Source organism: Pseudomassariella vexata (assembly GCF_002105095.1).
Source record: "Pseudomassariella vexata strain CBS 129021 chromosome Unknown BCR38scaffold_20, whole genome shotgun sequence".
NCBI classification, from domain to species: domain Eukaryota; kingdom Fungi; phylum Ascomycota; class Sordariomycetes; order Amphisphaeriales; family Pseudomassariaceae; genus Pseudomassariella; species Pseudomassariella vexata.
The window spans coordinates 480,116-505,351 of NW_024467975.1; the positions used below are offsets into that span (position 1 = coordinate 480,116).

Genomic DNA, 25,236 nt, shown 5'->3' on the forward strand with positions numbered 1-25,236 from the left:
TGTGCAACAGGGGTTGTATACGCTACAGTTTGGAGTTCGTGTCACTCATGGGGGATCCTTCAAGCTTAATGGCGGGATTATGCTGGGAGACTGGTGAAACTTTGAACAATAACAAACATGCAACAACCCTATTCAATGATCTGTTGCCGCGATACGGCCACTGAGGACTAATTCCCATCATTCATCACCTCAGTCATCTTACCAGCGTTTCTTTCTGATTGCCCATTCACTTCCACGGACGGGCCGAAAAGTCGGCGAGAGACGACTTGACGAACTCCACTTGTGGCGTTTCTTACCAGCAACTTGTCAGCGCCCAGCGGTTACGTCTTTCGTAAACTCCGTGCGCTAGACCCCAGCAAGTCAGGAACCCAGCAGCTGGCTGCCGATACCTTCGTCACAAGCGGAGTCTTTCTATTACTCTAATCTGCGCCGGTTCTGGAAGGTCATCTTCCTCCCACCTACCTTTATTTATCTTCGTCTTCTTCTTTTTCGCCAAACACTAGCTTTGGCCAACCTACGCAAAATGGAAAACGACGGGACCCTGAAGAGAAAGGACACGACCAAAGGCCCACCTCTCCGGATACTATCGCTAGGTGAGCATCCGCAGGCACAGACCATTGTCGCAGACTTTCGTCACAGACCTCGCAGACCCTGGTGACAGAACTATGAACTGACCTGTATGGCGGGGCACAGATGGTGGGGGCGTTCGCGGCTACTCGATGATCATCATCCTCCAGGAATTGATGCACAGAACTTATGTAGAAATCGAAGGCAAAGCTCCGCGACGCGCCGAAATTCCGAAGCCATGCGACCACTTCGATTTAATAGTTGGCACCGGCACGGGCGGCTTGATCGCGCTGATGCTCGGGCGCCTGAGGCTGGATTTGGAGCAGTGCAAGGAGCTGTACGTTCGCATGACGCGGATGGTGTTCGAGACAGACAAAACCTTTGCCGGAATACCGTTCCGGCATACCCTGTTCAAGGCTTCGATGTTGGAGCAGGCCATCAAGGAGGCTGTTAGGGAACACACTGTCGACGAGCAGGAAGGCAACGACGGCAGCCCGTCAAGCGTTGTCAGCCCGCTATCGGCAACCGCAAGATCAGGCGCCTCGGGGAGTGTTAGGCGGCATCAGAGCAACGCCAGTGTGGTGAGCTTCAGTGCGCGAAGCCCAACGGCCCAAATGGCGCGGCCGGTTTTCCGCGCTGGCTACGGAGACCCGGACGCGAAGCTATACGACTCGCGAGAGAACAGGACCAAAACGTGAGGAATCCCTCTTGCGCTCACTCAAACGACCACTTGCTGATAATGTTGCAGGGCCGTCACAGCCGTATACAAAGGCACCCCGGTAGACCGCAAGACCGGTCGTGGACTGTCACCGCCTGCCATGTTGCGCTCGTACGATTCAAGGAAGGAGCCGGCACCAGAATACGACTGCACCGTTTGGGAAGCGGGTAGAGCAACGTCCGCTATTGAACTAGCTTTCAAGCCCATCAAGATCGGTCAGTCACTATTCCTTGACGATGGAGCTGGGTCTTTCAACCCGGCGCCGGAAGCGCTCGACGAAGCCACGGTGAACGAATGGCCGGGCCGGGAAGTCGGCGTGTTCATCAGTATCGGAACTGGAAAGCGACCGAAAAGTGCAGGCCCATCTTCGCAGGAGGAGATCATGAAACATTTTATGCCCTACCACGTGGAAGAAGGGAGGAAGAAAATTGTCCTAAAGATCGAGGGATGCGAGAAGATCCATGAGGAGATGAAGAAAGAATATCTGATGAGGCGCGGTGTCAACGTCGAAAACTACTATCGGTTGAACGTGGAGATGGGTGTCGGCGAATTTGGTATGAACGAGTGGCACCGACTCTCCGAGATCAGCACCGGCACGCGGAGATACATGTCCAGACCCGATGAACAGAGGATGATCCAAGAGTCATCTACAAAGCTGGCCAAGATCCACAGGGCGAAACTGCGGTACGACAAGATGAGCAACGTCCCCGAAATTGTCTCATCGGCGCCGTTGAACTCCATCTCTTCTCCCCTCGCAGTAGAGCTTCCGGGAGATTTCCCCCCCATGTTCCCGATGCATAACACGCCGCCCAGCCGGCAGTCGTACGATTCGGGCACAGACCGGCTTTCCCTACCGGGCTCGAATGCTGGGCAAGGACCAAATACACCATCGCCACGCAGCTCCGGTGAACGCTCTCGCCCGGCAACCGGCGGCGCATCTCCGGGCCCGCCACCAGCCAAACCCTTGTTCCATAAGCCTTCTTCCCAAGCGCCTCTTAGTTCAGTTGCTGAGAAGCCTCTTCCTGACGAGCCAGACCGTTTCGTCGTCAATGCCCCAACCCCAGCGCAGTACCGCACTGCATCGGGAGCAGACAAAATCTTCATAACAGGCTCGGATGAGTTGCCCCGGAAACAGAACCAACAGGTAGCGGCAAAACTGCAACCAAGAATCCATAGGATAGAGCCACCGCCACTGCCGCCGAAGACGCCTCTTCTTGAAAACCAGGCTGGGCGCCGTCCAGGTACGACTGGCTCGCAGCCTCCCCCGTACCCGCTGGATGACGACGCGCCGCCCCCCGCGGTCAATTGGTCAGGGAAACCTAGGGGACGATAGGGGCACATTAGGGTCTACTCATTTGCGAGGATCCATCTCCCAAAGAGGGCAATCATTGAAATTCGTGCGAAGGAAAAGGCACTGGCGTACGGGGGTTTTGACATTTGAGGATACCATTCACGCAACTTGAGTTTATGATGCTGGTGTTTTCTGTACGAAGGCACAACGGCCTGTTGATACCAAATACGGGAGAAGAATCGATTGACGTATTTCAATGCCACACTGAACCCGCTTTCCGCAGCTGGTTGTGTCTTGGAATTTTCAGTGCTACGTCTCATACTGTGATATTGAAGTCTTTTCATGGTAGCTTTGGCCAAAGCATGGTCAAGCCACCACCTTGTTTACACAATTCGACACGATGGATCTATAAACAAGGGCAGACAAGAAAATAAATAAATAATGAAAATAAAACACTGCTCCGATACTGAAGTAGCGCTAATAGCGTATTTAGAACTTCAGTAGATCTCCTCAGTAGTGAGGTCAGTTGCACTCCCAAGCCTACTGGGCTTTCGCCTGGTGCGACGGGGCGAGTCTGGACCCATCTCACGTCATCGCGCGTCTTCTCGCCAATCAATCACTTGTAGCCAAAATTAAATACCAACGACCTCGCCAGTTTGGCAGAACCACTTCACAATCGTCTCCTTTAACTACTACGTGACCGGATCTCCTACATGGCCTGCTGTCCCAGACACTTGTGTTTACCGGAGCTGCTGCAGACGCATGCACGTATGGATGTCTTGAAATCTTTAGCCCTACTCAGTTGTATGGTGGGTGTGGCAAACGCGGAGAAGGACGGTGTAGTTGAATCGGAGCTTGCGATTGTTGGTATCGTCTGGTTTTTTTCTTCTTTTTTTTTCTTTTTGGTTTTTGCGCTTATTCGATGCCCGCTGCCTTTCTGCTACCTGCCGGTCTTGTCTTGCATTTGCAAGAGCGAGTGTAGTCTGGGGCATACTGTGACGGCCTGAAATCGACAGGCACGCATCCGCCCGGTGAGCAAATCATGGCACACGTCGAATGACACATCAGTTCATTTTGCCTCTTCTGCTGGAAAGTTCCGCTGTCGCAGCCCTGGAGCTGAGGTCTACATGTCCACCCTTTTCTTGTCCGTGGGCGCACCTATCCAAGCCACCATATCGCGAGTCGGCATGTGCGGATGAACCCGTTATCGTGTCCACGCTCGGCAACTGAGTGTTGGAATTCGGTCAACGGGGGTGGGATAGGGAATATGGGGCACGGCAATTCTGGAGCAGCGGAGGTGAGTTATTGGGTATGGAGACGGCATGCGGAACTACGCTTCGATTTATTGTCCCGACCAGTACCATACTGGGCACTTCAGCGTTCGTACTGGAGCGTTGGTGCCATGCCATATATAACGTCTCTTAAGGATTGCTTGGGGCTATTAATGGCGGGCATCTCCCTAGCAACAACCATCAAGGCTGCCTGTGTGCCTCAAAGCTAATAATGCACCGCCCCACCTTCTCTTGAATAAACCGAATATTTAGGTGCTGGAATAGATATGATTCAAGTCAACGAGATAGACAAGTCCTTGGAGGACGCAGTCTGTTGATATAAACAAACGTTCACTCTAACCAGGTGGTTCGATCGATCGCATTCGGAATCTCCGCTGTCTTCCCCGTGTTACACTAGTTTGGTTGCCGTACCCGTACAGGGCAGTCAAATCTCGACGAGGGCTTCGTGGCGTTCAGATGTCCGCCTAACGGTCCTTTCCTTTCACCGATAGTCCAGCCTTTCCCCATTCAGTCGGTTCCCGACAATGTATATGTACCTTCGTAGGCAACCAGCCACTGAGCCGGGACTCGGGATGATCCAGCTCCTCTATATAGTACATGGTATACCATTGTTAAATCTGGCGATCCTTGTGGGCCACGATTCCAAAATTTCGATCAAAGCCCCAAAAGAAAAATGCTGCCGGTACCGCTACCGCTACATCTGCTGAAGCGTTCTCGGGCGGAGAGAATTTCCACATCGTGCTCGGAATGTCGTAGACGTAAACAAAAGGCAAGTACCCCTCGAAACTCGCAGTCTTGATATGTTACAGGGGCGCTGGACTGTCCATTGAGCGGTCTTTCCCCTCAAGCCATTAGCTGTTTCCCTTTGCACGAGATGACCACTAACACCAGCAGTTGAATAGGTATGTTACGGCTCCACATGCTTCAAAAGGTCTAAGTACAACAGGATCCATTGGCCCGTCGTCGCTCAACTTTGGCACGAAACAGCTGCAATCGCGAAGGTCTCTGATTTGATCCCAGAGAAGACAACCTGGCTCCTGTCCAACAGCCGACCAGCACGCGTAGAAGTGTATACAGTTGATACGATCCTATATTCTAAATTGCTTTAGTGCTTCATCATTTTCGCTTCTCTTGTCGTTATTCTTACTGATCAACCCAAGTGTAACAAAGGGCATCCGTGTAGCAACTGTGCTCGACGATTTCCACCACCGTCATGTGAATACAAGGAAAATAGGTATGTTGTGACATCCCCAATAGTGTAGTGATTGTGTAGTGCTGCTGATACTGATAACCGCAAGGCACAAAGATGAACCTATTCCTAACCCCTCGACATTCGTCGTAAGTCACCAGCCATACCATGACGAGCAGGAAGTTCTGAGCCTCAATCAGCCACTCCAACCGCTTCCAGATTTAATCCCAGCATGGGCGAAATACCACGAAAACGCCGGTGGGCTAGTTGTCTGGTCTGGCGTCGATGTAGTCATACAATTTCCGGGATCTGCGACTTCAGGAAAACCGAATGCCCACTGGGGAACGATAAATCACAGTAGCCTCCCCGATTGCGAGCCTGGCTGCACGACACATTCGGAGTCCCTCCATGAGGCAGTCACGCTGTTCCAGTATACCAACAATATACTGAACCGATATATCATGTCTTGGGACGCCAATATTACCCACGTAGATTTCGACTGGAACGAGGCTGTGGGTGCTAGCAGCAACTTGCACGCCTTGGCTAGCCCCCTCGAGCTTTTACACACTCTACCGCTTGAGCCAACGCCGTTGAATTCCGAACTACTTCAGATATGTAAGTGGTGGTGTTTTCTGTATGCCATTATCGGTCCGTTGATACGCCAGCAAGCATACGTGCTCGTGGCTACTTTGGCGGGAGGGCATCAGGACTTGGTTCTCGTTCCAGCATCCAGCTTAGGAAGTCTGTAGCCCACTGCTAACTCAGCCGATATCTAACAGACGTCAAAGTTATATCTCGATTCAAGTCTTCGCTAGATGGCGATCCTGACTTCAACGCACCATTCCATAAATACTACCTGCCCTTTTGTCTACAAAGCCCACTCCTGGCGCGCGTTTCTATATACACTGCAGCCTGTTTGCTGAGTGAAACAAATCATCTGGATAAAACAATCACCATGTGGATCAAGGGTTCGGCAATCCGCTTACTGAATGACCTCCTACGCTCTGAACGGTTTGCAACAGGCGACGAGGCCATTGCAGGGGTTGCCCAATTGATCGCAGACGAGTGGTATTGGGGAGACACCCATGATTTACGCGCGCACCTGGAAGGAATGCGACAGATGATCAAGCTCCGCGGTGGATTTCGGAACCTTGGCTTGAATGGGCTACTCAGTAAGATGGTGATTATGACCGATTTCTGCATCGCGATAACATTCGAAGAACCGCCTTACCTTCATAATGGCGCGGAATTTGAATTCTCTGATACAAATCCGGGGCCGTTCAAGATTGCTCACAATACGCCGCTCCTTCCATCCATTGATACTTTCGCAAGTTGCGCGGATGCTTACAAGCTGCACCCAACCACCGCTTCTATACTCGACGATATACGCTTCTTGATTGCCACCATCGTCGCACTCCAGAAAGATGTTTCTTCCCAAGAAAACAAGAAGCTTCGATCCACGGCGCAGTGGATACATGGCCGCATCGCAGCCTTGCCCCCTGATTCTCCCGAGTCAACTAGATCGAGCTCCTCGTCAACCCCTGACTTATCTGCAAGTTCCAACACATCTCAAAACAGCACCCAGTCGACCCAACAAGCACGTTCTGACTTCCAACCGAATAGCTTCGACAAACCCCCTTATTGTCCCCAGCCCGATTACCTATACCAGTCCATCCGTCTCGCAGCCCTTATCTACACCTCTGCCATCATCGCCCGCAAACCCTTCAGCGAGTCGTGCTCCCTGCAAAAGTTGTACGAGCTCTGGAAGACTGTGTGGCGGGTTCCCCTGGCCACGTGGAAGTCCATGCTCGGAATTTTCCTCTGGATCGAGGTGGCCATCACCCCCCCGGCCAGAGATACACCTCACGGCAGGTTCGTCAAGTCTATGCTGAGCGTTGCGGGGCTGAATTTGGGGATCGAGAATTGGCATGCTAGTAGTAATGCGTTGAGGGGGGCTATGAGGTTGCAGGCTTGGTTGAATGAGGGGCGGGAATAATAATGAGAAGGAGAAAGGAAAGGATTTGGGTGGAGTTCAGAGTGGGAATGAAGGTGTGAGGAGGAGGGGTCACGGGTGTTGAAGTGGAAAGCTGTTTAGGGGGGAAAGAGTCCTCCTTTCCAGCGTTCCACACTGGTCAACCTGGGACGGCACTGGTCGCATGCTCAGGACCAACCTCAAGGGGAGTTGGGTCATGATGGGATCTCTATAAGAAAACGAAATGTTGGTTTTTTCGTACTTTGGGAGTTATTCACAGTTGAACGACTACGTACATGGTGCTTGTTACTATGCCTTATTTTATCGGAGATTTATTTCCTATAGGCTCTGTCCGAAAGTCTGCGCTCCGGGTTACTTCATGATTTGCTATAACGCGTGGGCAGAAAGGATCAACTGTATATGAGAAGACAATGGATCCCCCGAAAAGCCCGCGTACACTCTGGGGATTTCCCGCGCATGATTCTACCTGGTCGATTGAGTTTACTCTCATCGGCAGTAGTTTGCGTCGATTGCATTAGGCCCGAGTTGGACGCTCTCTGAACTGAGTCATAAGGTGGTAAGATTTTAGGGCTGATGACGTCCAATAAATTACAATACCAGCCGATCTGTCCTTGAGAATAGAGCCTCTTGGGCACTAGCACTCTAGTGTGTATATGTGTACGGCATTTTACTAAGCGAGCAAGACACGCATCAAGAGATAAGCTTTGAAATAACCACGCCTGAATTGGCTGTCACAGGAGGGAATCATATAGGTTGGAGGCTGTTCTGGCTCGATCTCATGCGGAACCCTGTGTCGAAGTTAGCCAAGCTGTCAGGCAATTAGGGACATATCGCACTCTATCAACATCGACATCCAACTTGGAAGCGGGTGGGACGATTAAACGAGTTTTACAAGAATACAAATACTTTCCAATGTCGAAGTGATACAACATGAAAGTGCTACGTTAACAGGCCACTGCATACGAGTTAGGGGCTAGGAATAAACAGCTTGCCTGCCGTGATAAGGCGTGAATCCAACCAATGCGTGCATCGCAAGATCCCGACATGGTGGCTACTAAAATTGACAGGATTAAAATAGCAATTTATTTGCGTTGGCGCCTGATCATTGCCGATTTGGGACGATGCCCAGGCTAGAACTGCTACAGTTGGTGGAAACTTTTGGAGTTTTCTTTTTGCTGCGTCTCTTCAGTCGGGAAGCCGCTGAGCATATATTACATGCTGGTTTCCTTGTCGTCAACGACATGCGAGAGACGGAAAGATGTGGACAAGAAAATTTGCTGTCGAGGAATGTTTCTATAGAAGCCTAGCACCCGAGCTGGTCGTCCAATCTGCTTGCACGGCCGTAAATCCAGAGACAAGAAACACCTTCTCGGATAATCACAATGTCGACCACAATGGCGCATCTCGAGGAGCCCGCAAAAGAGCCATCGAGTGCCTCCATGTCCGTCATCTCCAAGTCCCCGGAAGAGACTGCATCCATCCACGGAATCGGCGCCGATGTCCTACGCCAAGAAGAAGCACGACACCCGCGAGAAGGGATGCCAAAATGGCAATGGCAGATTATCATATTAGGAAACGGTATCATGTCGCTGGTAAACGGTAAGTCGTCCCTTTCTCACTATTGTCGCTCAGCATGACAGTTGGCTGACACTGGTACCGAATCTCAGGATACGACGTTAGCAACGTCGCCAATGTACAAATTCTCATCTACAAAGCCTTCGGCCACATCGAGCTGCTCCCATGGATCAGCCTGGCATACTCAGTCGTCAACATGGCCACCATCCCGTTGGCGCGGAAACTGACGGGTATCTGCGAGCTGAGGACGCTCTGTTTGGTATCTTGTCTCCTCGTCATGGCGGGGTCGGCCCTGAGTGGTGCAGCGCCTAACGTGCAAGCTGTTATTGTTGGCCGGGCTTTGTTAGCACTCGGCGGAGCACCTATGTACCAAATGTGAGATCTCGGGTTTTCTTATTCGCTAGTGAAAACAGCAATGCTGATACTCGATTTAGCGCTTTGACTTACAATGTGGTATTCGCATACCCCCACGAGCTGGTAAGGTCATTACCCAGAGGTTCCACCATGGTGAAAGTGGAATGACTAACCCCGAGTCTCTCAGGGTTTGGCGCAGGCGGTTTTGGGTGCCTTTTTCGCAGTCGGTCTCATCACAGGCCCCATCATCGGCGGCGCTTTCGCCGATAATGAGCACACAACATGGAGATGGGTAAGTTGACCGTCCTGGATGTAAGAGTTGAAAAGCGTGGAGGGTTGATTAACTGATGCAGGCATTTTACATTGTCCTGCCCCTGACAGCCCTGGTCTCACTCTGCATATTTTTCTACCCATCCTACCGCGTCCCCTCGCGCAAGTCCGCCCTGACCAACCTGAAAGAATTCGACTGGATCGGGTGCGTCCTGCACATAGGCACCTTCATCCTCCTCGGCCTGAGCTGTATCTTCTCTGGGCCGACCTGGGCCTGGAATTCAGGTTCTACTATCGCGGTCTGGGTTTTGCTAGGTGTCGTCTTCGCCGCATACGTCGCACAGCAGACCCTCTGCCTTTTCACCACCCCCGAGCGGCGCATTTTCCCCGTGTCCATCCTGCGCAAGAGCCGCGTCGTGGTACTGACCTTCGTGTGCTCAACCTGCAACGCCGTCTGCTATGGCGTAAACCTCTACTACACGCCCATCTACTTCGCCTTCACGCGCGGCTACGGCCCCCTCGCCGCCGCTGTGCGGCTGCTACCCTTCGTCTGCGTCTTCATCGTTATGACCTTTTTCTCTGGCGGCCTGCTCCCAGCTGTCAAATACTACATGCCCTTCTACGTGGTAGGCGGGATCCTCATCCTCGTCGGTGCCGGGGTAGAGCAGACAATCACCGCCCATAGCTCCGAGGCCAAGGTCTTGGGCTTGGAAGCCCTTATCGGTGCGGGCGTGGGTCTCCTTTGGCAGCTCGCGGCCCCCGTCTCGACCATGGTCCTCGAGCCCCACGAGCGGCTCGACGCCATGGCGCTTGTCAACATGGCGGCGCTGGGAGGCACTGCTATCGCGCTGTCGATTGCCGGCACCATATACCAGAACGTCGGGTACATCCTTGTCGAGTCGGCCCTGGACGGATTTGGGTACTCGAGCCACGACGTCCGGGAGCTGCTGGCAGGAGCAGACTCGCCCATACTGAGGGGTGGGCATCCCGAGGTGTTGGTTCTGGTTGTCGATGCCATCACCAAAACCATATTGCGATGCTTTTATATCACCCTCGCTGCCAGCGCCATCTGCTTCATTGCAGCCTGCTGCATGAAGTTTGAAGCACTTCCCTTCAAGAAGCCAGAGGCGCCGAAGGGGTCCGAGAGTGCAGAAAAGACCCCTTCGGTATAGATGTTGTAGGAATGACGGTGTGTACAGGGGATGTGTCCGTGGCTCAGGTTCACGCACATTGTAGTCTGAGTGGGAGAAGTAGACGTATCTCTTTCCATAATTTCTTATGCTTGCATAGCACGGGTACCTGGTGTATAGAATGTCAATGGTGTGTTCCCATTTCAGAACGAATGCCATGCTGTCTCTGTCTCTCCACCACGCTGTGCTACTTTGTCCAGGCAGAGAGATGACAGAACTCTAGGTTAGGTTGTTTCTTCACATCACTATCCTTACCGGCCACGTTGGAATTCTCACATAGCCTGTCAAACTGTTTCTCCAACATCGCTGCTACTACTCCCTAGGAAACTGAGTACGTGGCCGGAAGTGGTCAATGTCAACGGACGAGTTGCCCATGTGAATACCACTTAACAGAGACTTGCCGCGTCCATGCCCCTGTATGGATGCCGTGAGACTCGCCTTGGGCACGTTCATTGTGTTCGCAAATACCACGATGTGAAAAACGAACACTTGTCCGATGGGAGTAGGACGGATCAAGTTCGCATGGCTCAATGACTGCAGGGTGGCCAGCACGAAGTGCATCTTATCTTTTGTTCTTCCCCTGAAATAACAGGGACCGCCGAAGGGAACGATGTCAAGAATCAATAGTCTTCCACTTCCGGGTGTGAAGATCAACTTGGATTTCTATTCGGACAAGTCAGTATCTCAACACAAACCCGAGGAACCAGCCAGAGCCTGTATGAATATGCCACGCCGTCTTCCACATTTGAGATGCTTCCAAATCGAGTGTGAACTTGCAGCGCTGTTATTTCGGTGTCAACCCCGGCGACACTTACAACTTGTCGTCGCAGGTAGATTCGCAGTGAACAACATGCCACTGACATCCTGGTCAGGCCAACGACTGGAAGGAAGGCATACATAACGGCCAGCGACAAAATGCAGCCACGGCTTACAATTTAACACCGGATTCCCTCCAGACCTTGTTATCGACCGTTGAGCGCCTTCAAACAATGTGGTTGAAGGTCGCGTTATCTCATCGGCCCTTCTCCGCATTCGCAAAGCGTTCCACCTAACCCAATCTTGAATGTAAATAGCAGTTGGGGAAGTTGGGAATTCGCGGAGAATCTGGAGTTTGCGTCGGCGCTTAGCGTTAGTGCAATGTGCCGGATAACCCGGTCGAGAAGTGGGAAGTGAGCCCCGTCATTGGGGAAAGGGCCGATTACCAAAGGGCCCGGGGCCAAGGATTCGCGTCCTTTTTGTCGGGCGGGGCGCCTCTGAATAGCTCCGGTGATGGGCTATTCGCCTCCGCATGCAGTCTATTGTCCCATTCTGTAGAGCATCGCATCTCGTAGGCGGCTTCCTTCTCGACCCCGATCAGCCCCGTTCGAATAGATTTCATTCGCTTTTGTAGGGCGTCGTCATTCGCTTTGGCGTGTGATAGGGAGTCTCCATCATACAAGCGATAGCGCCAACATTGATAGCTGGGGCTCAATCGCGCAGCGGTGGGAGCAACGCCGGAGTAAGGCCTAGCGGACTGTTAACCTCGCGGCCAGTCCTCCGCATGGTCGGGGCAACACTTTTATCGCCGGTACGCCGGTTCTCACATCTCCATTTCCATCCCACATTCGACTGACACGTTGTCACTGTGTCGTGCCATTTGCGGGGAAGTGCTTCAGTGAACTTTAATCATTTGCTGGAACCTGGGATCGTGGTAAGCCATTTTGGACAGGGAACGGTATTATAACGGTACCAAGTATCAAATCAACTCTACCCGACCCGTAACGGTCATCCGTTTAAATTGACGTTAGCCGACCCAAAATCGGCCGCATCTTTTCATCAGAGCTTGATAGCTGAAAATAGCAGTGCACCATCGCTTCTTTGTTTGGGGGGAAGGGAGGGAGAAGGGTTTGTTTTCAAACTGCAGCGGCCAAGTAGGGCTGCATTTTGGTGGTTCATCAATCTGAACCAAAAACCTCGCAGTCTGGGTGGAAACCATGAATGAAGCTGCTGGCTCTCCACCTAGCCAGCTTTCTAGTCTCCCGACTTCTTGTTTCAGCAGTCCGCCAGGAAACAAAGGGCCGAACGCCAATGTGCTTGACGTCACGTCGTCAATTTCTGTTTCAGTGATAAATGCATTTGACTGGGGATTTGCAGTTGTTTGGCTGTATACAATATATCCCTTCCGAAGTTGACGCGAACACAATAAGTCCTATGAAAATGTAGCAGAATATTCCTTGCCAGATGGAGTCTGAAAACAACAGACGAATTCCAGCGAAAGGGAACGGTTCATGCGTAACCCTGGTTTAGGCGTGGCGTCGCTGACAAACCCCGGGGCCGACAAGGATGAACCATCGTAAAATGAGCAATTGGAAATTGTCGATAGCATCGTGACCATGGCCGAGATTTCTGGCTGCTTGCGACACAATGGTTCGCAGACGAGAGCTTGGTCAATCGCATGATATGTTGCTACTGTATCATTGCGCGACTGTTGCTCGGCTAGGCAACGGCTTCCGGCCGGGGAAAGAATTTTCCAAGAAATCTCCCCAGAAGCCCACCGCAACTTCTAGCGAGTTTTGGCTTCTTCTAGGCTCTGTCAGGTCCTGGACAGCCCTGGAGACCCCCCAGAGACCCCCCAGGAGAACGATGCCCCAACTCTTATAAGCGGGCCTGGATAGTGGTTTTTCGAAACCTCAATCCATCACAGTTGCCCAATCTTACGCCTGCTAATGGACGATTCGCCAATCAAAAACACTTGCAGCGGAGCCGCAAATATGGTTTCCCCAATCTGACTTGTTATCTCTGGTCGAGTCTCCTCAAAAACGACCGACGGTCATGCCGGTGCTCCACAATGGCGCCGAGTGCACCGAGATGGCTCTCCGGTTTACGAACTCCATCTTCTCCATCATGCTACACTCAACATGAGGTCAGCACTTCTCGTGACCCATTTTTGCTCGTCTCGGGGTCGACGCATGGGGGTATTCACCCCTTCTGGAGATGCGCCCCATGTTTGACCTGGCCCACCCTTGGTCCCCGGGGATTATCTGGAGGCCGATGAAGCTGGGCAGAGTCATGTGCTCTGGGGACGGAAGGGACGTGGAGGTGGATCTGTGTCAATTTGTGGGGCAAATTCAATGATACAGAGAGCCGAATGCAGAATTGCTACGCACAAGCATAGCACACGACACGACGACGACACGACCTGGACCGGCTAGGGAAGCCGGACACGCTCGACACCACCTCGGGAGCAGGTGCAAATGGGCTGCGAGCTTCGGACGGGATCGTGGCCCGGGATTCTCTGGCTTGGGTCCTTGGAAGTGCGGCATACCTTGCAAGATTCATGAGTAAGGTAGGGAGGTATAAAGACACCTGCAGTCCCGTGCAACCACGCCTTCTCTTGGTCCTACTCTGTGTCCAGTTCTACTTGTCCATAGTCGTCCTCACTGCAATTTGGAGCCCGAGTCTCCCCGGCCGATTTGCAGTCAACACCAGTTGGCAACATTTCAAGACTACGAAAAGCATACTTTGCTTCCTTCAACCCACTCCCCAGCCAAGATGGGTGTACCCGATGTTGAGACGGGTGTGGCCCCGGCCAGTGTCAAGGCCCCTCCCATCCACGCCACCAACGATGTGAATCGCGTCGAAGCCCCCGTTACCTTGAAGGCCTACCTCATGTGCGCCTTTGCCGCCTTTGGTGGTATCTTTTTCGGTTATGATTCCGGTTACATCTCTGGTGTCATGGTAAGTTGAACCCCATGGCCCCTACCAAGGTCTTGTTGGTTGTACTTATCACATTTCTCTACAGGGCATGCAGTACTTCATCCAGATGATCGAGGGCCCCGAAGCCACCGCCCTACAAGCCTGGAAGAAGTCCTTGATCACTTCCATCCTCTCTGCTGGTACATTCTTCGGTGCCATTATCGCTGGTGACCTTGCCGACTGGTTTGGGCGTCGCGCAACAGTCATTGCTGGATGCTTCATCTTCCTCATTGGTGTTGCTCTCCAGACCGCCTCGGCTGGTCTGGGTCTCATCGTTGCTGGTCGTCTTGTCGCTGGTTTCGGTGTCGGTTTCGTGTCTGCCATTCTCATCTTGTGAGTTTCTCCCCTCTATTGTCGCTCCAGCCAAGCAAGGGCACAGTCGACTAATATACTATCAGATACATGTCTGAGATTGCACCCAAGAAGATTCGCGGTGCTATTGTTTCTGGCTACCAATTTTGTGTCACTATTGGTCTTCTCCTGGCCTCCTGCGTCGACTACGGCACCCAAAACCGTACCGACAGTGGCTCCTACCGAATCCCCATTGCCCTCCAGATCCTCTGGGCCGGTATTCTGGCAGCCGGTCTCTTCTTCCTCCCCGAGTCCCCCCGTTTCTTCGTCAAGAAGGGTTCGCTCGACAAGGCTGCCGGTGTGCTCTCGCGCCTGCGTGGCCAGGCTATCGAATCTGATTACATCCAGAACGAGCTAGCCGAGATTATTGCCAACCACGAGTACGAGATGTCGGTCATCCCCCAGAGCGGCTACTTCGACAGCTGGATGAACTGCTTCCGTGGATCGCTGTTCCAGGGTAACTCCAACCTCCGCCGTACCATCCTTGGCACGTCGCTGCAGATGATGCAGCAGTGGACTGGTGTCAACTTCGTCTTCTACTTCGGTACCACGTTCTTCCAGGACCTTGGAACCATTGAGAACGCGTTCTTGATCTCCTTGATCACCACCCTTGTGAACGTGCTGTCGACTCCCATCTCCTTCTGGACCATTGAGAGATTCGGTCGCCGAGCTCTGCTTATCTATGGCGCCATGGGAATGGTCGTCTGCCAATTCATCGTCGCCATCATCGGCACCGTCAAACCTGGGGATGCCACCGCAACCAAGGCCATGATCGCCTTCATCTGCATCTACATCTTCTTCTTCGCCTCCACCTGGGGTCCCGGCGCCTGGGTTCTCATCGGCGAGATCTACAGTCTGCCCATCCGCTCCCGCGGTGTTGGATTGTCCACGGCCAGCAACTGGCTATGGAACTGTATCATTGCTGTTATTACCCCCTACATGGTTAATCCCGACAAGGCCAATCTCGGTGCCAAGGTCTTCTGGGTCTGGGGTTCCCTGTGCTGCTGCTGCCTCGTCTACGCCTACTTCCTCGTCCCGGAAACCAAGGGTCTTACTCTTGAACAGGTCGACAAGATGCTCGAGGAGACCACCCCGCGCACATCGGCCAAATGGGTCCCAACCACGACCTTTGCTTCTCAAATGGGTTTCAAGGTTGCCGCCGAGCACGATGAGAAGGTTGAGCGTGATTAGATGTACAGCCTGCGAGGAATGATTACGGACGGCATGGCTATAATATATATCCATACAAATGTTTTTTGGGGATTGCGGAGAGGAGATGATATACCCTGTTTTCTGCATTATGAGTATTAGCATTGGTTCCATGATCTGATGAAAACAGGCATTGGACACAGCCTGAATCAGGTATAGAAGAAGTTAATGAAACAAGAGCAATAAAGCTACGTAATAATCGAGAATTGAGAATCCGCAGGCACACTTGAGCTCTGGAACAACAAGTGCAAGTCAAGCTGTTCTGATCAGGTCAAGTAGCGCTTGGCCAGTCTGGTAAATATTTGCAGAACGTCAAATTTATGAGAGCTTCGGCTCCAGCCAGATGTTACTTACTCGAAGGTTCAGTGCTAGTTGATGCCACAAGATTTGTCTTTCCCTGATTGAAACACACCCCATCGTTTAGAAGGCGAGTGTCGCAGTTGGATTGTCTTATTAATCTGCTATAGTTTTGGAACCGTCGCAAATTTACTACTATCGATATTTGGCCATGGCTGATATATATGGTGATGACATTGGAGAAACGCCAAAAACGAGGGGGGGTTTTACATGCAGGACGGTTCTTACCATGCTTTCGCCGATGATTTAATTTTCTTCCTGTTTACACATCGAGTATGACAATGTTGTGCAATACTGGACCCTCCGGATTGGTCCAACCCGGCAACTGGGACTGCAAAACTACTCTGGTTGGAGTCTATTGATCGGTACCCGCCTGAGCACCGAATACGGGATTCCATGAACTTCGAACATATCCTGGCTTCGGAGATTGAGTCCTGGATGGGTAAAGGGAAACTGGCAGGAAAGGGGCTCTAGTTGTCTAGTGCCGGAGTGATCTCCAGTTTTAATACAGGGAAGAATATTCGGGGTATCCATGGTTCTACTCGGTAGCTCAAGCTCCTAACCCGAGCGAACCACCTTTTCAAAGTAGCGTAATAATCTTGGTACATATTAAAAATTTCAGTATAGTTATGTCCAAGCGGTACGATTTTACACCTGAATTAGCTACTTTGGCATACTATAACTATGGGATTGAGCGCCACAGTTGTGCTCTAGGCCGAAAGCGAGTTGCTAGTGTAGCTAGTGGGTTAGACTCTCCTAAAGTAGGGAATATCCCGCCTTTACTAATTTACTACATTATGTTGGTTATTACGATTTACTTTATTCTGTCGGAATCTCAGTATTAGGGGCTGTATTGGTACTATGAGGGTGTGTGAGGGACCAATCCCGAGTTGGCCCTGAGGGATCCCTAAATACTACAACGCCTGCCTGCCTGCCTGCCTCGTACCCCTCCGTACCTGAGGCCACGACTTCCCACAAATTCTATTATAATGCGACCTAGATTAAGGTTATTATACATAGTAGAAATTTATCGATTCTTGTAGAGCCCTGTTACCAAAAATGCATCGAGATTGTTAGTTTGTATTATAATTATCGAGTCATCTCGAAGAGATAGGTCGCTAAGTTTCCTTCGTGGCGCATCAAGTAGTCTTGGAGTAAAACTCTATCCCGATGCTTTAACCAATTTTCATTCAATGTATGTGTATTAACCAGTGGCCTTCTACTATTGCATCTTGTATAATCAGTGTTCAGAGAAATGATTCGGTTGACATAACAAGATAAAGATAAGATGGGTGAACCAACTCCTGGCGCATCAGCAATTCAATAGACACCTTTGTATCGAAATATATGTATAAACACTTGAATCTACCGTTTTGAGCCTTTCAAGATCTGCACCGTTCACCTACCCAGCTTCAGTCTATGCTTATATCCACACCTACTCGTCAGCCACGCACTTGACATTTCAACGCACTGTTCAGTGAACAATAGCTGCCCGTAAAAATCGACGTCTTCGACCTTATTCCTACACTTGAGGTCAAGAGTCGCTGTCAGGCTTGACGAGTATATCCCTGAACAGTCCCAAAATATACCGTCATACAACACCGAAACAGATTGAGACGACTTATAGGAAACGACGTCAGAGCGACAATACGATAGTTTCGAAGTTTAATTGAATCATTTTGAGCCTGTTCACTTCTTGTCATGTCAACGAGACTCCCGTGCGTGGCCAATTCAATTTGACCAAGGGGTATAAATCAAATTTCAGTTCAATCATATCCTCATGTACTACTATACAGGAATTTCACCAAGCCTTCCTTTTCATTTTTCTGTACCCCTTATCGCTTAAGCTCCGGTATACCCGACAAGCCCAACGAACTCATGAACACCTCCCACGTCCCATCCTCCAACCACTCTCCATCCCTCCTCATCCTCTATCTCTTTACCAAACATGTAACCACAATCTCCTCCAACTGCATCTCCGTAACCCCTTCGTTGAGCACATCTAAGTGCCCTGCACCCTCTACTCCTATTTCCATTCCCCACGGTCCCAAACTCAGCCACAATGGCCTTATCCTTATCTACGAGCTTCATCCCCTTCATCCCCTTCCTCTCCCACTTCACTTTATCCAGCCTTGCTGTGCTCTCAGACTTCCTCTTACACTTGATGGTCTGCCCCTTCAACTCCAGGTGCCGTTCGCCGTTGCCTGTGACTGGGGGCGCCGCAAAGGTGATGGTCAGGAGCGGCCACTCCGCTGGGGTCATGGACACCATCGTATGCCCACTGGGTTTGAGTTCGAGGGTGCGCGGCGTGCTGGACGCCGTGTCCATGGGCCCGTTAGTTGGGCGTTGGGGAGGAGACGTGATTGCTCGATCATGGCTAGGCCGGCTTGGACGATACTAGCATCCATGGGCTGCCTTAGACGCGGGGGCAAGGGAGCCCAAAGCTCTCCCTCATCGTCACTGGAGTTGTCGTTGTCGTGGGACTTGCTGTCGTCTGCTCGTGCCGCCTGTTTTGGACGGGGCGGCAAGGGCGGTGATATATCGCCGTCGTGCTTTGAGTTTTCCGTTTCACTGTATTGGTGGTGGTTTGCTTTCATGACCAAAATAGTTGTCTGATTGTAACGCCTCTTCAACTTGTTGGTCGATGTTTTTACTGCCTCCTTTGCCTGCATGCAAGCGCTGTCGGGCGTTGTGGAATAGAGTGGCCATGTCTGCACGTTGCGACACTGCGTTTCTGTAATTAAAAGCCGGCTTAATATTCCTTTTCTGGGAACTAGCAATTGGTGTTTTGAGCCCTTCTGTGAAGGAGCTGGGTGAGGCTGATGTGTTGGCCAAATATGTGTCGACTTGTCGACCTAGTGTTCTCCTGCTCGCAGCACGGCACCTTCATTCCTGACAGCTGAACATCATTATGAGCCCCTGGCCCTGCATAAGGAATATTTTCGTTATAGTGTTGATATATCCCGAAACTTGGGCATTCGCATGCATTGTGATCCTTGAGTTGCCGATGTTTGATTGGTCTCACAGAGAGAACTGCCCCATCCCTGTCCATATTCAATTATAAATATACCGGATGACACAAACTGGCCACTGAAGTCTGTGTCATAATTGACCACTCTGCAGCGCACGATTTCGTATGAGATCAGAAACGATTGCACGTCCATTATGAAAAGCTGCCAAAAAAAATAGGAAGAAGCCGCTATCACCAAACGAACTGCGCCACGGCCCTTGCTGCTTGCCTTGACATGTATCCATCCGCGCTCTTAGCATGAGCAGCGTCTTATTTATTGAGCTGAATATCAAACACCTCATGCCATTCATGCTTTTGGTTCCTGTATATGAAAGGTCTAGAGCCCTTAGCATTTAACTTATAAAATTGATATTGAACATTGAATGTAGAGGGGTTTGTTGACGCCTCTTTAGGTGAAGGCGGGCCTACTACTGCCTTACATTTGTGGGTACGGGGTAAAATGCAACCACTGAGGCCAACCTTTCTAAGTCTCCCTTAAATTTAACTTCATGTCAGATGCTTTCACGAGTGAAGAGGATGCAAATAGCACCAAGTGTCGAAACTGCATAATATTAAACCTTTGTCTATCTAGGTTTCTTGAGAGCAAACGCCTTAAAGCAGCCGAGTAGAACCGGACCTGCGCTCATCGCATCTTCATGTCGAATTCTTGCAAAAACTGTACCAAATACTTCTCGCCAATAGAAGGATATTCTCTGAACGTTTTCTTTGACCCCGTTGTCTTCAATACAATTTCGCTGTTGCTTATCCTACTAATTGCCTTGGCATTGGGCCATGTTTCTGGATGGTCGATGTTTTGCCACGGTCTCACCAGCGATGGACAGCCACGCAGCTTCCAGGTATCACATACACCTGAGGATAACCTCCAATTGGATGCGAACAAACATGCATTGGGGGATTCGTCAGGTGATGCGACGTGCCAATATAGAACGGAGAACGGATTGGCTGGCCTGCTAAACGTCAGCGATGTCCCATTTCAAAACATGTTGCAAGTTCACGTACAGCAACTCAGAGCACCGGGAGGTGGAGGAGGAACCATTGGTGGCGTAGGCTGAGGGTTCATTAGGAGGTACGGTCCCTGACTGACGGGAACGGCGGCGTGGGCCATTGGAAATGCTGGCTGGCCCAGCACGATGGGCGGTGGTATGGGTCTGCAGTATTCATGTCAGTAGGGGTTTCATAAGTAGAGCGGTCTATTCACATACTGCTGGTAGATTACAGTGACCCCAGGGTGATTGGCGCTAGTATCGGGTCCGTTGTGGGCGATTGCAGGAGGTGCATTGGGAAGGCTCGGCGGCTGATTAGGGTGACCAGCTGATCCAGCCTGTTGGTGTGGCCCCTGGATATTGATCTGAGCACCACTAGGACCTGTTTGTGGCGCACCAATGCTGACTGGGTGACTGGCACCAACGCTGGCGACAGGTGCTATAGTAGCAGCTGCAGCTCCAGTTCCAGCTCCAGTCGTACCTGCTACGGTTGAAATGGGAGCTGTAGGGCTGAGAGCTAGCGCGGGAGGCACAGCGTTACCCATTGCGGAAGCTGGATTACCAGGAATTGCGGTTCCAGAAGGCAAGTTGGCGGGAGGTATGGAGCCCGGAGCGCACGCGGGAGGCGCAAGACTACCCATTGCGGAAGCTGGATTACCAGGAATTGAGGTTCCAGAAGGCACGTTGGCGGGAGGTATGGAGCCCGGAGCGCACGCGGGAGGCGCAAGAATACCCATTGCGGAAGCTGTATTACTAGGAATTGCGGTTCCAGAAGGCACGTTGGCGGGTGGTATGGAGCCCGGAGTGCACGCGGGAGGCGCAAGACTACCCGTTGCGGAAGCTGTATTACTAGGGATTGCGGTTCCAGAAGGCGCGTTGGCGGGAGGCGCTACACTACCCATTGCGGTTCCAGGAGCCGTGCTAGCGGGAGGCGTATTGACTAAAGTTGCACTGTCTGAAGACATGCTGCCGGAAGCTGATTTGCTGGGAGACGCACTGCTAGTGGAAGCGTTGCCAGGAGTAGATGGGAGTTGGGGACATATCTACAATGGAAAGAAAGGCGCAATGGCTTGAGGAATGATTTAAGGACAAGATAGCGGAAAGATCGGAGGTTTGATGCCCAATATTTATATTTTGTGAGCTTCGGGATGGCCTGAATCACAGATCGGTGAGCCGAACGTGAGTTTGTTAAGTTTGGCAAGTTGATTGAAGGTGATCTCGGGAGGCTGGAGATGTCCCAATTGGATGATAAGTCTGGTGTGATTGCAAAATGGTCAGCACATTGGATAGCAAAGCATACACACTGGTTGGGTACATTTAGATAGGTGGCAAAGCAGGAAGAAAATATATGTTGGTCAAGTTGAAAAGCGTTACAGACCCTCTTTGTTAGGAGCTACCCGAGCTAGGTTATTATGACAAGTTTGAAAGTAGCAGATTTGAACAAGCCACTATTTGGACTTTTCTTCTTTTCTTTTGCCATATCAAACTAATACTAAGCTCCGAGGGCCACCTGCATCTCTGTAGTTCAAATGTGTAATTTGGTATTCAGTATGCCGCCCTGACAGAACTTCTATTGAGCTCGTTGTCGACCTTTGTCAAAACTCTGCATGTGATTTAGTTCGACCTAGAGTGGGATCTATAAAATAGGTTATAGGACGTCGTTTTCCGGATCGCAGGGTCGTTTACATGCTCTTTAGAGCCTGGGCATGTGAGTAGTCTACCTAATCGTATCGTTGGGCAACACAGCGCTATAATGGGAGAATCCCGTAATTTTCTGGACCCCTTCAGTTTCCCAGCTACTGAGCCAGAATACACAAGCTTCGTGAAAAAAATCGAGAATTGAGCAGAAGTCAACCTCGAGAAGCACGAGGCGCCGCGGAAAGCCTCGCCGTCCTGGAGATGAGGGAAGTGATGGGCACACCCAAAGTGCCGTAAAATCAACTGCCGTATGTAAAAAACTGTCAAAGCCGCCAACAACTGATTTTTTCGTATTGACAAGTTATCAGACGAATGCTGTCGGAACTACATGTGAACATGATGTCCCTCTTGTGATGCATTGGCATTGGGCTATTTCTCCAGACAGGAACAGTTGTCTAACTTGTGGGACCAGGCTTGGCGACTATCGCCTAGATCCTCGCTGGTACAGTCCTCTGGTCCTGCGCAGCTTGCCTGGGAGAGATGGCGGCGGTGTTTTCAGTGAAAGGTCCGACCATTGAGTTTCCGCGACACTTCCTCGACAAGTCCCTTGGATATGCTGCACGTTAGATTGCGTTATCTGAGCTACATAAGGTCATGCCATTCGAATTGGAGGCCAATAATACCACTGGTTCTCCTACATCGTGCTCAGGTCGGCCGAGATCGTTGCCATCACGCACATGTTCCAGTTTCGCTACCCGCCTTAGCTTCTCGCGGAAGCAGGTTATCCTCATGCCACTTTGAGATTTTATACAGGGGTGTCGGCGGCCGCATTTGTGTTCTGTTTCCTTCTAATCATGCTTTTGCTAACATGCTTCCCGTCCGTCAGCTTAGTCGTCTCGAGTACGTGTTTGGGATAAAATTTTCTCCCGAGTATAGGAACGTCATTTAACTTTTGAGTAGAGATTATAAAATGGACAATCTCTTCATTAACGCCCCTGAGAAGCAAGCACTGACCATTCTGCAGATTCAAGATGCTCTTCATAGTCATCATGATCTTAAGTGTTATCATCCAGACATGACAGCTAGTCAAACACGAGCCAATGTGGACGTACAAACATCCCTTCGAAATTCAATGTGACGCTTCCCAGCGGTTACGTGGCTGTGGGTGGCGCTGCAAAACTCGGTGCCGTGCGGTATGCTATGTCATCCTGCTTACTCGGACTGACCGGCTTCGAGGCCATCAACATTACTGCAGCGGGGAACCGCGATCTCCGCACCGAAGAGAGGATCAAGATCGGCACAAGGAAGGTCTCTCTGCGTATCATACTAGTTTCCCACAATGGTTATGTTGACCGTCGGCATGAACGTCCCGCTACATATCCCCTGATTGTAGACCAGAAGGTGATTTCTTTGGGGCCCTCTCGGAATTCAGTCTTTATGATTCTACCTGGACCAACGTCAACGTGTATTCCCAAACTATCTCGGTGTAGATGCAGCCTAGGGTGACGAGTGGGAATTCAGATTCAAGCCATCTATACTGGGGAAACTCGGGTTTCAACTACATGGGCCCATTTGGTGATCTTGGCTTATAAAACCCAAATTAATTTGATACAAAAATGTGCATGAACGCAAACTCTACTCGGGCATCAAAATATCCTTGTGCCTCTGCAAAAACTTGCCAACGCACTCAACAAACCGGTCCATTTCTTCGTCGGGCGTACCCAATATCAGCGCCATAAATCCCCTCCTCGTGATCCAGAAGCCATCTTCCAACATTTCGTACCAAAAGAGATCCCTCAGGTCACCCCTTTCTTCGAAATCTTCGATACACGTAACCTCCTGAGAGCCACCATCTGAAAAATGGGCAGCCAATATAGCTCCCATACCTGTGAAGAAGACCTTTGTTCCCTTGCTGACATGTTGCAACTTCTCGAGCAATGCGTCACCTTTTGCGTTGAAGGCAAGGTTCACCTCGTCGGTGTACACCTGGAACAGCCCAGCATAACCAGCATGCATCGTCATGGTGTTGTTATTGAATGTACCAGAGTGGGACAGCGCCCCGGGGACCCTCGGATCGTACACTCGCATGATTTTCTCACTTCCACCAAACGCACCTATCGGGAATCCGCCGCCCAAGTATTTGCCAAAGGAGGTTATATCGGGCTTCAAGCCCATCAACCGCTGAATACCACCCGGAGCGATACGGGAAGTCATAACCTCGTCCAGGATGAAGACAGCGCCCACCTTCTTCGTTGTCTCCTGGATGGTATGCAAAAACTCCTTCGTGCCCCTTATGCACCCTCCAGCGCCTTGCATACCCTCAACTAAGACAGCTGCCAGCTCCGGCGTCTCTTCAATCAGCCGCTTAGCACCATCAACATCGTTATATCTCCCGATCACCCACTCCTCCCGATCCACATTATTCTCCGCCACCTTGCCGTCGCCAAATGACAGCACGGCACCGTGGTACCCACCTGAAAACACGAGCACCTTGCGTCTCCCAGTGAAGCGTTTGGCACCATTAAGCGCGTGTAAGTTAGCTTCAGTGCCCGTATTGGTAAAGCGGAGGCGCTCCAGCCCAAAACGCTCGCAGATTAGCGAGGCATGCTTCTGCTCTTGGATAGTGGTTGAGCCAAGGGACACACCGACATTATCGAAAGCCGACACAATGGCTTCCCTAATCACTGGGTGATTATGGCCAAATATGCCGGCTGTGAGTTCGCCGACGAAGTCGGTATATCTGTTTCACTGTTAGAACTTGTTCTTCACAGGGAGAAATGATAGGAAGAGAAACGAACTTATGGTCATCTTCGTCCCAGACGGAAGACCCCTTTCCACACTTCATCGACAACGGGAATGGCGTGGTATGAAGTAACGTGCGGGTGTTACCACCCGGTAGGATGCCGGCTGCAATTTCGTGCTGGGCCTTGGATTTGGGGTTGGCGTCTTCAAAGCGCGTGGCAGCTGCTAAGAGAGCCGTCTGAGCGGCATCTTTGGTTGTTGACTGAGCCACCTTAGACTTGACAGCCGCCTCAACGCCTGAATATGTATCTCTGAGTGCTACGGGTGCCATAGTTCACAAAGTTGGTAATAGTCCCCAACTAGAACCCTTTGACTCTGGCAGATGCGAAGTTCCGAACGCCCTTCAGGCCAAAAAGCTGCAACGGGTCGCGATCCTACCCAGTATTCACTTATTCTTATCTGCTATGAACTTGTTTTGCAAACGAGACTGACTTCCTCTACCTACCCCGCCCGCATCTTATCGCTGCACTAGGCCAAAAGATAGGAATATCGGACCCGATACTTTGGATGACGGGCGGGTTCCCGCAGCCAGTTAGAGGCCAATCACATTTGAGGGGTGGTTCAAAGCCCACTTACACCGTTCACACGCTGTTCAGAGTCTCTATGCAATGTCGGGAAACGTGACAACCTTTCCGGCCCTCAGCTGCGGATTGTACTGTTCACGATGAACGGAATCGCATCCGGGTCGCTT

General features: G+C 51.1%; 10 protein-coding genes across 10 annotated transcripts; 6 read left to right on the top strand and 4 right to left on the bottom strand.

Annotated features, from left to right (window-relative positions):
* Window positions 1-523: 523 nt before the first annotated feature.
* Window positions 524-2,618, top strand: BCR38DRAFT_490232 (acyl transferase/acyl hydrolase/lysophospholipase; the record flags this gene model as incomplete). Its single annotated transcript, XM_040864495.1, has 3 exons — window positions 524-593; window positions 694-1,261; window positions 1,316-2,618. 3 exons carry the CDS (start codon window positions 524-526, stop codon window positions 2,616-2,618), a joined length of 1,941 nt encoding a protein of 646 aa, XP_040710615.1.
* Window positions 2,619-4,460: 1,842 nt separating this feature from the next.
* On the top strand, window positions 4,461-5,400 carry BCR38DRAFT_110446 (uncharacterized protein). Its single transcript, XM_040853372.1, has 5 exons — window positions 4,461-4,637; window positions 4,771-4,937; window positions 5,029-5,102; window positions 5,167-5,206; window positions 5,258-5,400. The coding sequence occupies exons 1-5, from the start codon at window positions 4,542-4,544 to the stop codon at window positions 5,280-5,282; spliced, it is 402 nt and encodes a 133-aa protein (XP_040710616.1). The 5' UTR covers window positions 4,461-4,541; the 3' UTR covers window positions 5,283-5,400.
* A 118-nt stretch (window positions 5,401-5,518) lies between these two features.
* Window positions 5,519-7,053, top strand: BCR38DRAFT_355048 (uncharacterized protein; the record flags this gene model as incomplete). Its single annotated transcript, XM_040856923.1, has 2 exons — window positions 5,519-5,672; window positions 5,837-7,053. The coding sequence occupies 2 exons, from the start codon at window positions 5,519-5,521 to the stop codon at window positions 7,051-7,053; spliced, it is 1,371 nt and encodes a 456-aa protein (XP_040710617.1).
* A 1,436-nt stretch (window positions 7,054-8,489) lies between these two features.
* On the top strand, window positions 8,490-10,421 carry BCR38DRAFT_354830 (major facilitator superfamily transporter; the record flags this gene model as incomplete). Its single annotated transcript, XM_040856906.1, has 5 exons — window positions 8,490-8,649; window positions 8,718-9,000; window positions 9,060-9,102; window positions 9,167-9,271; window positions 9,333-10,421. 5 exons carry the CDS (start codon window positions 8,490-8,492, stop codon window positions 10,419-10,421), a joined length of 1,680 nt encoding a protein of 559 aa, XP_040710618.1.
* Window positions 10,422-10,513: 92 nt separating this feature from the next.
* On the bottom strand, window positions 10,514-11,487 carry BCR38DRAFT_110569 (uncharacterized protein). Its single transcript, XM_040853373.1, has 3 exons — window positions 11,255-11,487; window positions 10,695-11,102; window positions 10,514-10,548 (listed from the first exon to the last, which is right to left on the bottom strand). Exons 1-2 carry the CDS (start codon window positions 11,336-11,338, stop codon window positions 10,752-10,754), a joined length of 435 nt encoding a protein of 144 aa, XP_040710619.1. The 5' UTR covers window positions 11,339-11,487; the 3' UTR covers window positions 10,514-10,548; window positions 10,695-10,751.
* A 2,483-nt stretch (window positions 11,488-13,970) lies between these two features.
* On the top strand, window positions 13,971-15,716 carry BCR38DRAFT_355054 (monosaccharide transporter; the record flags this gene model as incomplete). Its single annotated transcript, XM_040856924.1, has 3 exons — window positions 13,971-14,156; window positions 14,221-14,507; window positions 14,573-15,716. The coding sequence occupies 3 exons, from the start codon at window positions 13,971-13,973 to the stop codon at window positions 15,714-15,716; spliced, it is 1,617 nt and encodes a 538-aa protein (XP_040710620.1).
* A 2,217-nt stretch (window positions 15,717-17,933) lies between these two features.
* Window positions 17,934-18,419, bottom strand: BCR38DRAFT_490236 (uncharacterized protein; the record flags this gene model as incomplete). The annotated part of the gene is made up of 1 exon (XM_040864496.1): window positions 17,934-18,419. The coding sequence occupies one exon, from the start codon at window positions 18,417-18,419 to the stop codon at window positions 17,934-17,936; it is 486 nt and encodes a 161-aa protein (XP_040710621.1).
* Window positions 18,420-19,595: 1,176 nt separating this feature from the next.
* On the bottom strand, window positions 19,596-20,858 carry BCR38DRAFT_450069 (uncharacterized protein). The gene is made up of 3 exons (XM_040861341.1): window positions 20,325-20,858; window positions 20,122-20,270; window positions 19,596-20,069 (listed from the first exon to the last, which is right to left on the bottom strand). Exons 1-3 carry the CDS (start codon window positions 20,840-20,842, stop codon window positions 19,927-19,929), a joined length of 810 nt encoding a protein of 269 aa, XP_040710622.1. The 5' UTR covers window positions 20,843-20,858; the 3' UTR covers window positions 19,596-19,926.
* A 22-nt stretch (window positions 20,859-20,880) lies between these two features.
* On the top strand, window positions 20,881-21,444 carry BCR38DRAFT_450070 (uncharacterized protein). The gene has a single exon (XM_040861342.1). The coding sequence runs from the start codon at window positions 20,898-20,900 to the stop codon at window positions 21,177-21,179; it is 282 nt and encodes a 93-aa protein (XP_040710623.1). The 5' UTR covers window positions 20,881-20,897; the 3' UTR covers window positions 21,180-21,444.
* Window positions 21,445-23,200: 1,756 nt separating this feature from the next.
* BCR38DRAFT_401765 (pyridoxal phosphate-dependent transferase) lies at window positions 23,201-24,973 on the bottom strand. The gene is made up of 2 exons (XM_040857759.1): window positions 24,542-24,973; window positions 23,201-24,483 (listed from the first exon to the last, which is right to left on the bottom strand). Exons 1-2 carry the CDS (start codon window positions 24,814-24,816, stop codon window positions 23,379-23,381), a joined length of 1,380 nt encoding a protein of 459 aa, XP_040710624.1. The 5' UTR covers window positions 24,817-24,973; the 3' UTR covers window positions 23,201-23,378.
* Between the last annotated feature and the right edge of the window lie 263 nt (window positions 24,974-25,236).

Excerpts from the sequence above, each read along its gene's own strand:
- BCR38DRAFT_110446 (XM_040853372.1), top strand. The coding sequence starts at position 4,542 with ATGCTGCCGGTACCGCTACCGCTACATCTGCTGAAGCGTTCTCGGGCG. Across the intron at positions 4,938-5,028 it reads CGACCAGCACGCGTAGAAGT|TGTAACAAAGGGCATCCGTG; the intron begins GTATACAGTTGA and ends GATCAACCCAAG. Across the intron at positions 5,207-5,257 it reads CTAACCCCTCGACATTCGTC|CCACTCCAACCGCTTCCAGA; the intron begins GTAAGTCACCAG and ends AGCCTCAATCAG.
- BCR38DRAFT_110569 (XM_040853373.1), bottom strand. The coding sequence starts at position 11,338 with ATGTATGCCTTCCTTCCAGTCGTTGGCCTGACCAGGATGTCAGTGGCA. Across the intron at positions 11,103-11,254 it reads TCTACCTGCGACGACAAGTT|AAATCCAAGTTGATCTTCAC; the intron begins GTAAGTGTCGCC and ends TTGTCCGAATAG.
- BCR38DRAFT_450069 (XM_040861341.1), bottom strand. The coding sequence starts at position 20,842 with ATGGGTATTCTTGCGCCTCCCGCGTGCGCTCCGGGCTCCATACCTCCC. Across the intron at positions 20,271-20,324 it reads GTCACTGTAATCTACCAGCA|ACCCATACCACCGCCCATCG; the intron begins GTATGTGAATAG and ends TGAATACTGCAG. Across the intron at positions 20,070-20,121 it reads TCCCGGTGCTCTGAGTTGCT|GCCAGCCAATCCGTTCTCCG; the intron begins GTACGTGAACTT and ends GACGTTTAGCAG.
- BCR38DRAFT_450070 (XM_040861342.1), top strand. The coding sequence starts at position 20,898 with ATGGAGCCCGGAGTGCACGCGGGAGGCGCAAGACTACCCGTTGCGGAA.
- BCR38DRAFT_401765 (XM_040857759.1), bottom strand. The coding sequence starts at position 24,816 with ATGGCACCCGTAGCACTCAGAGATACATATTCAGGCGTTGAGGCGGCT. Across the intron at positions 24,484-24,541 it reads TGGGACGAAGATGACCATAA|ATATACCGACTTCGTCGGCG; the intron begins GTTCGTTTCTCT and ends ACAGTGAAACAG.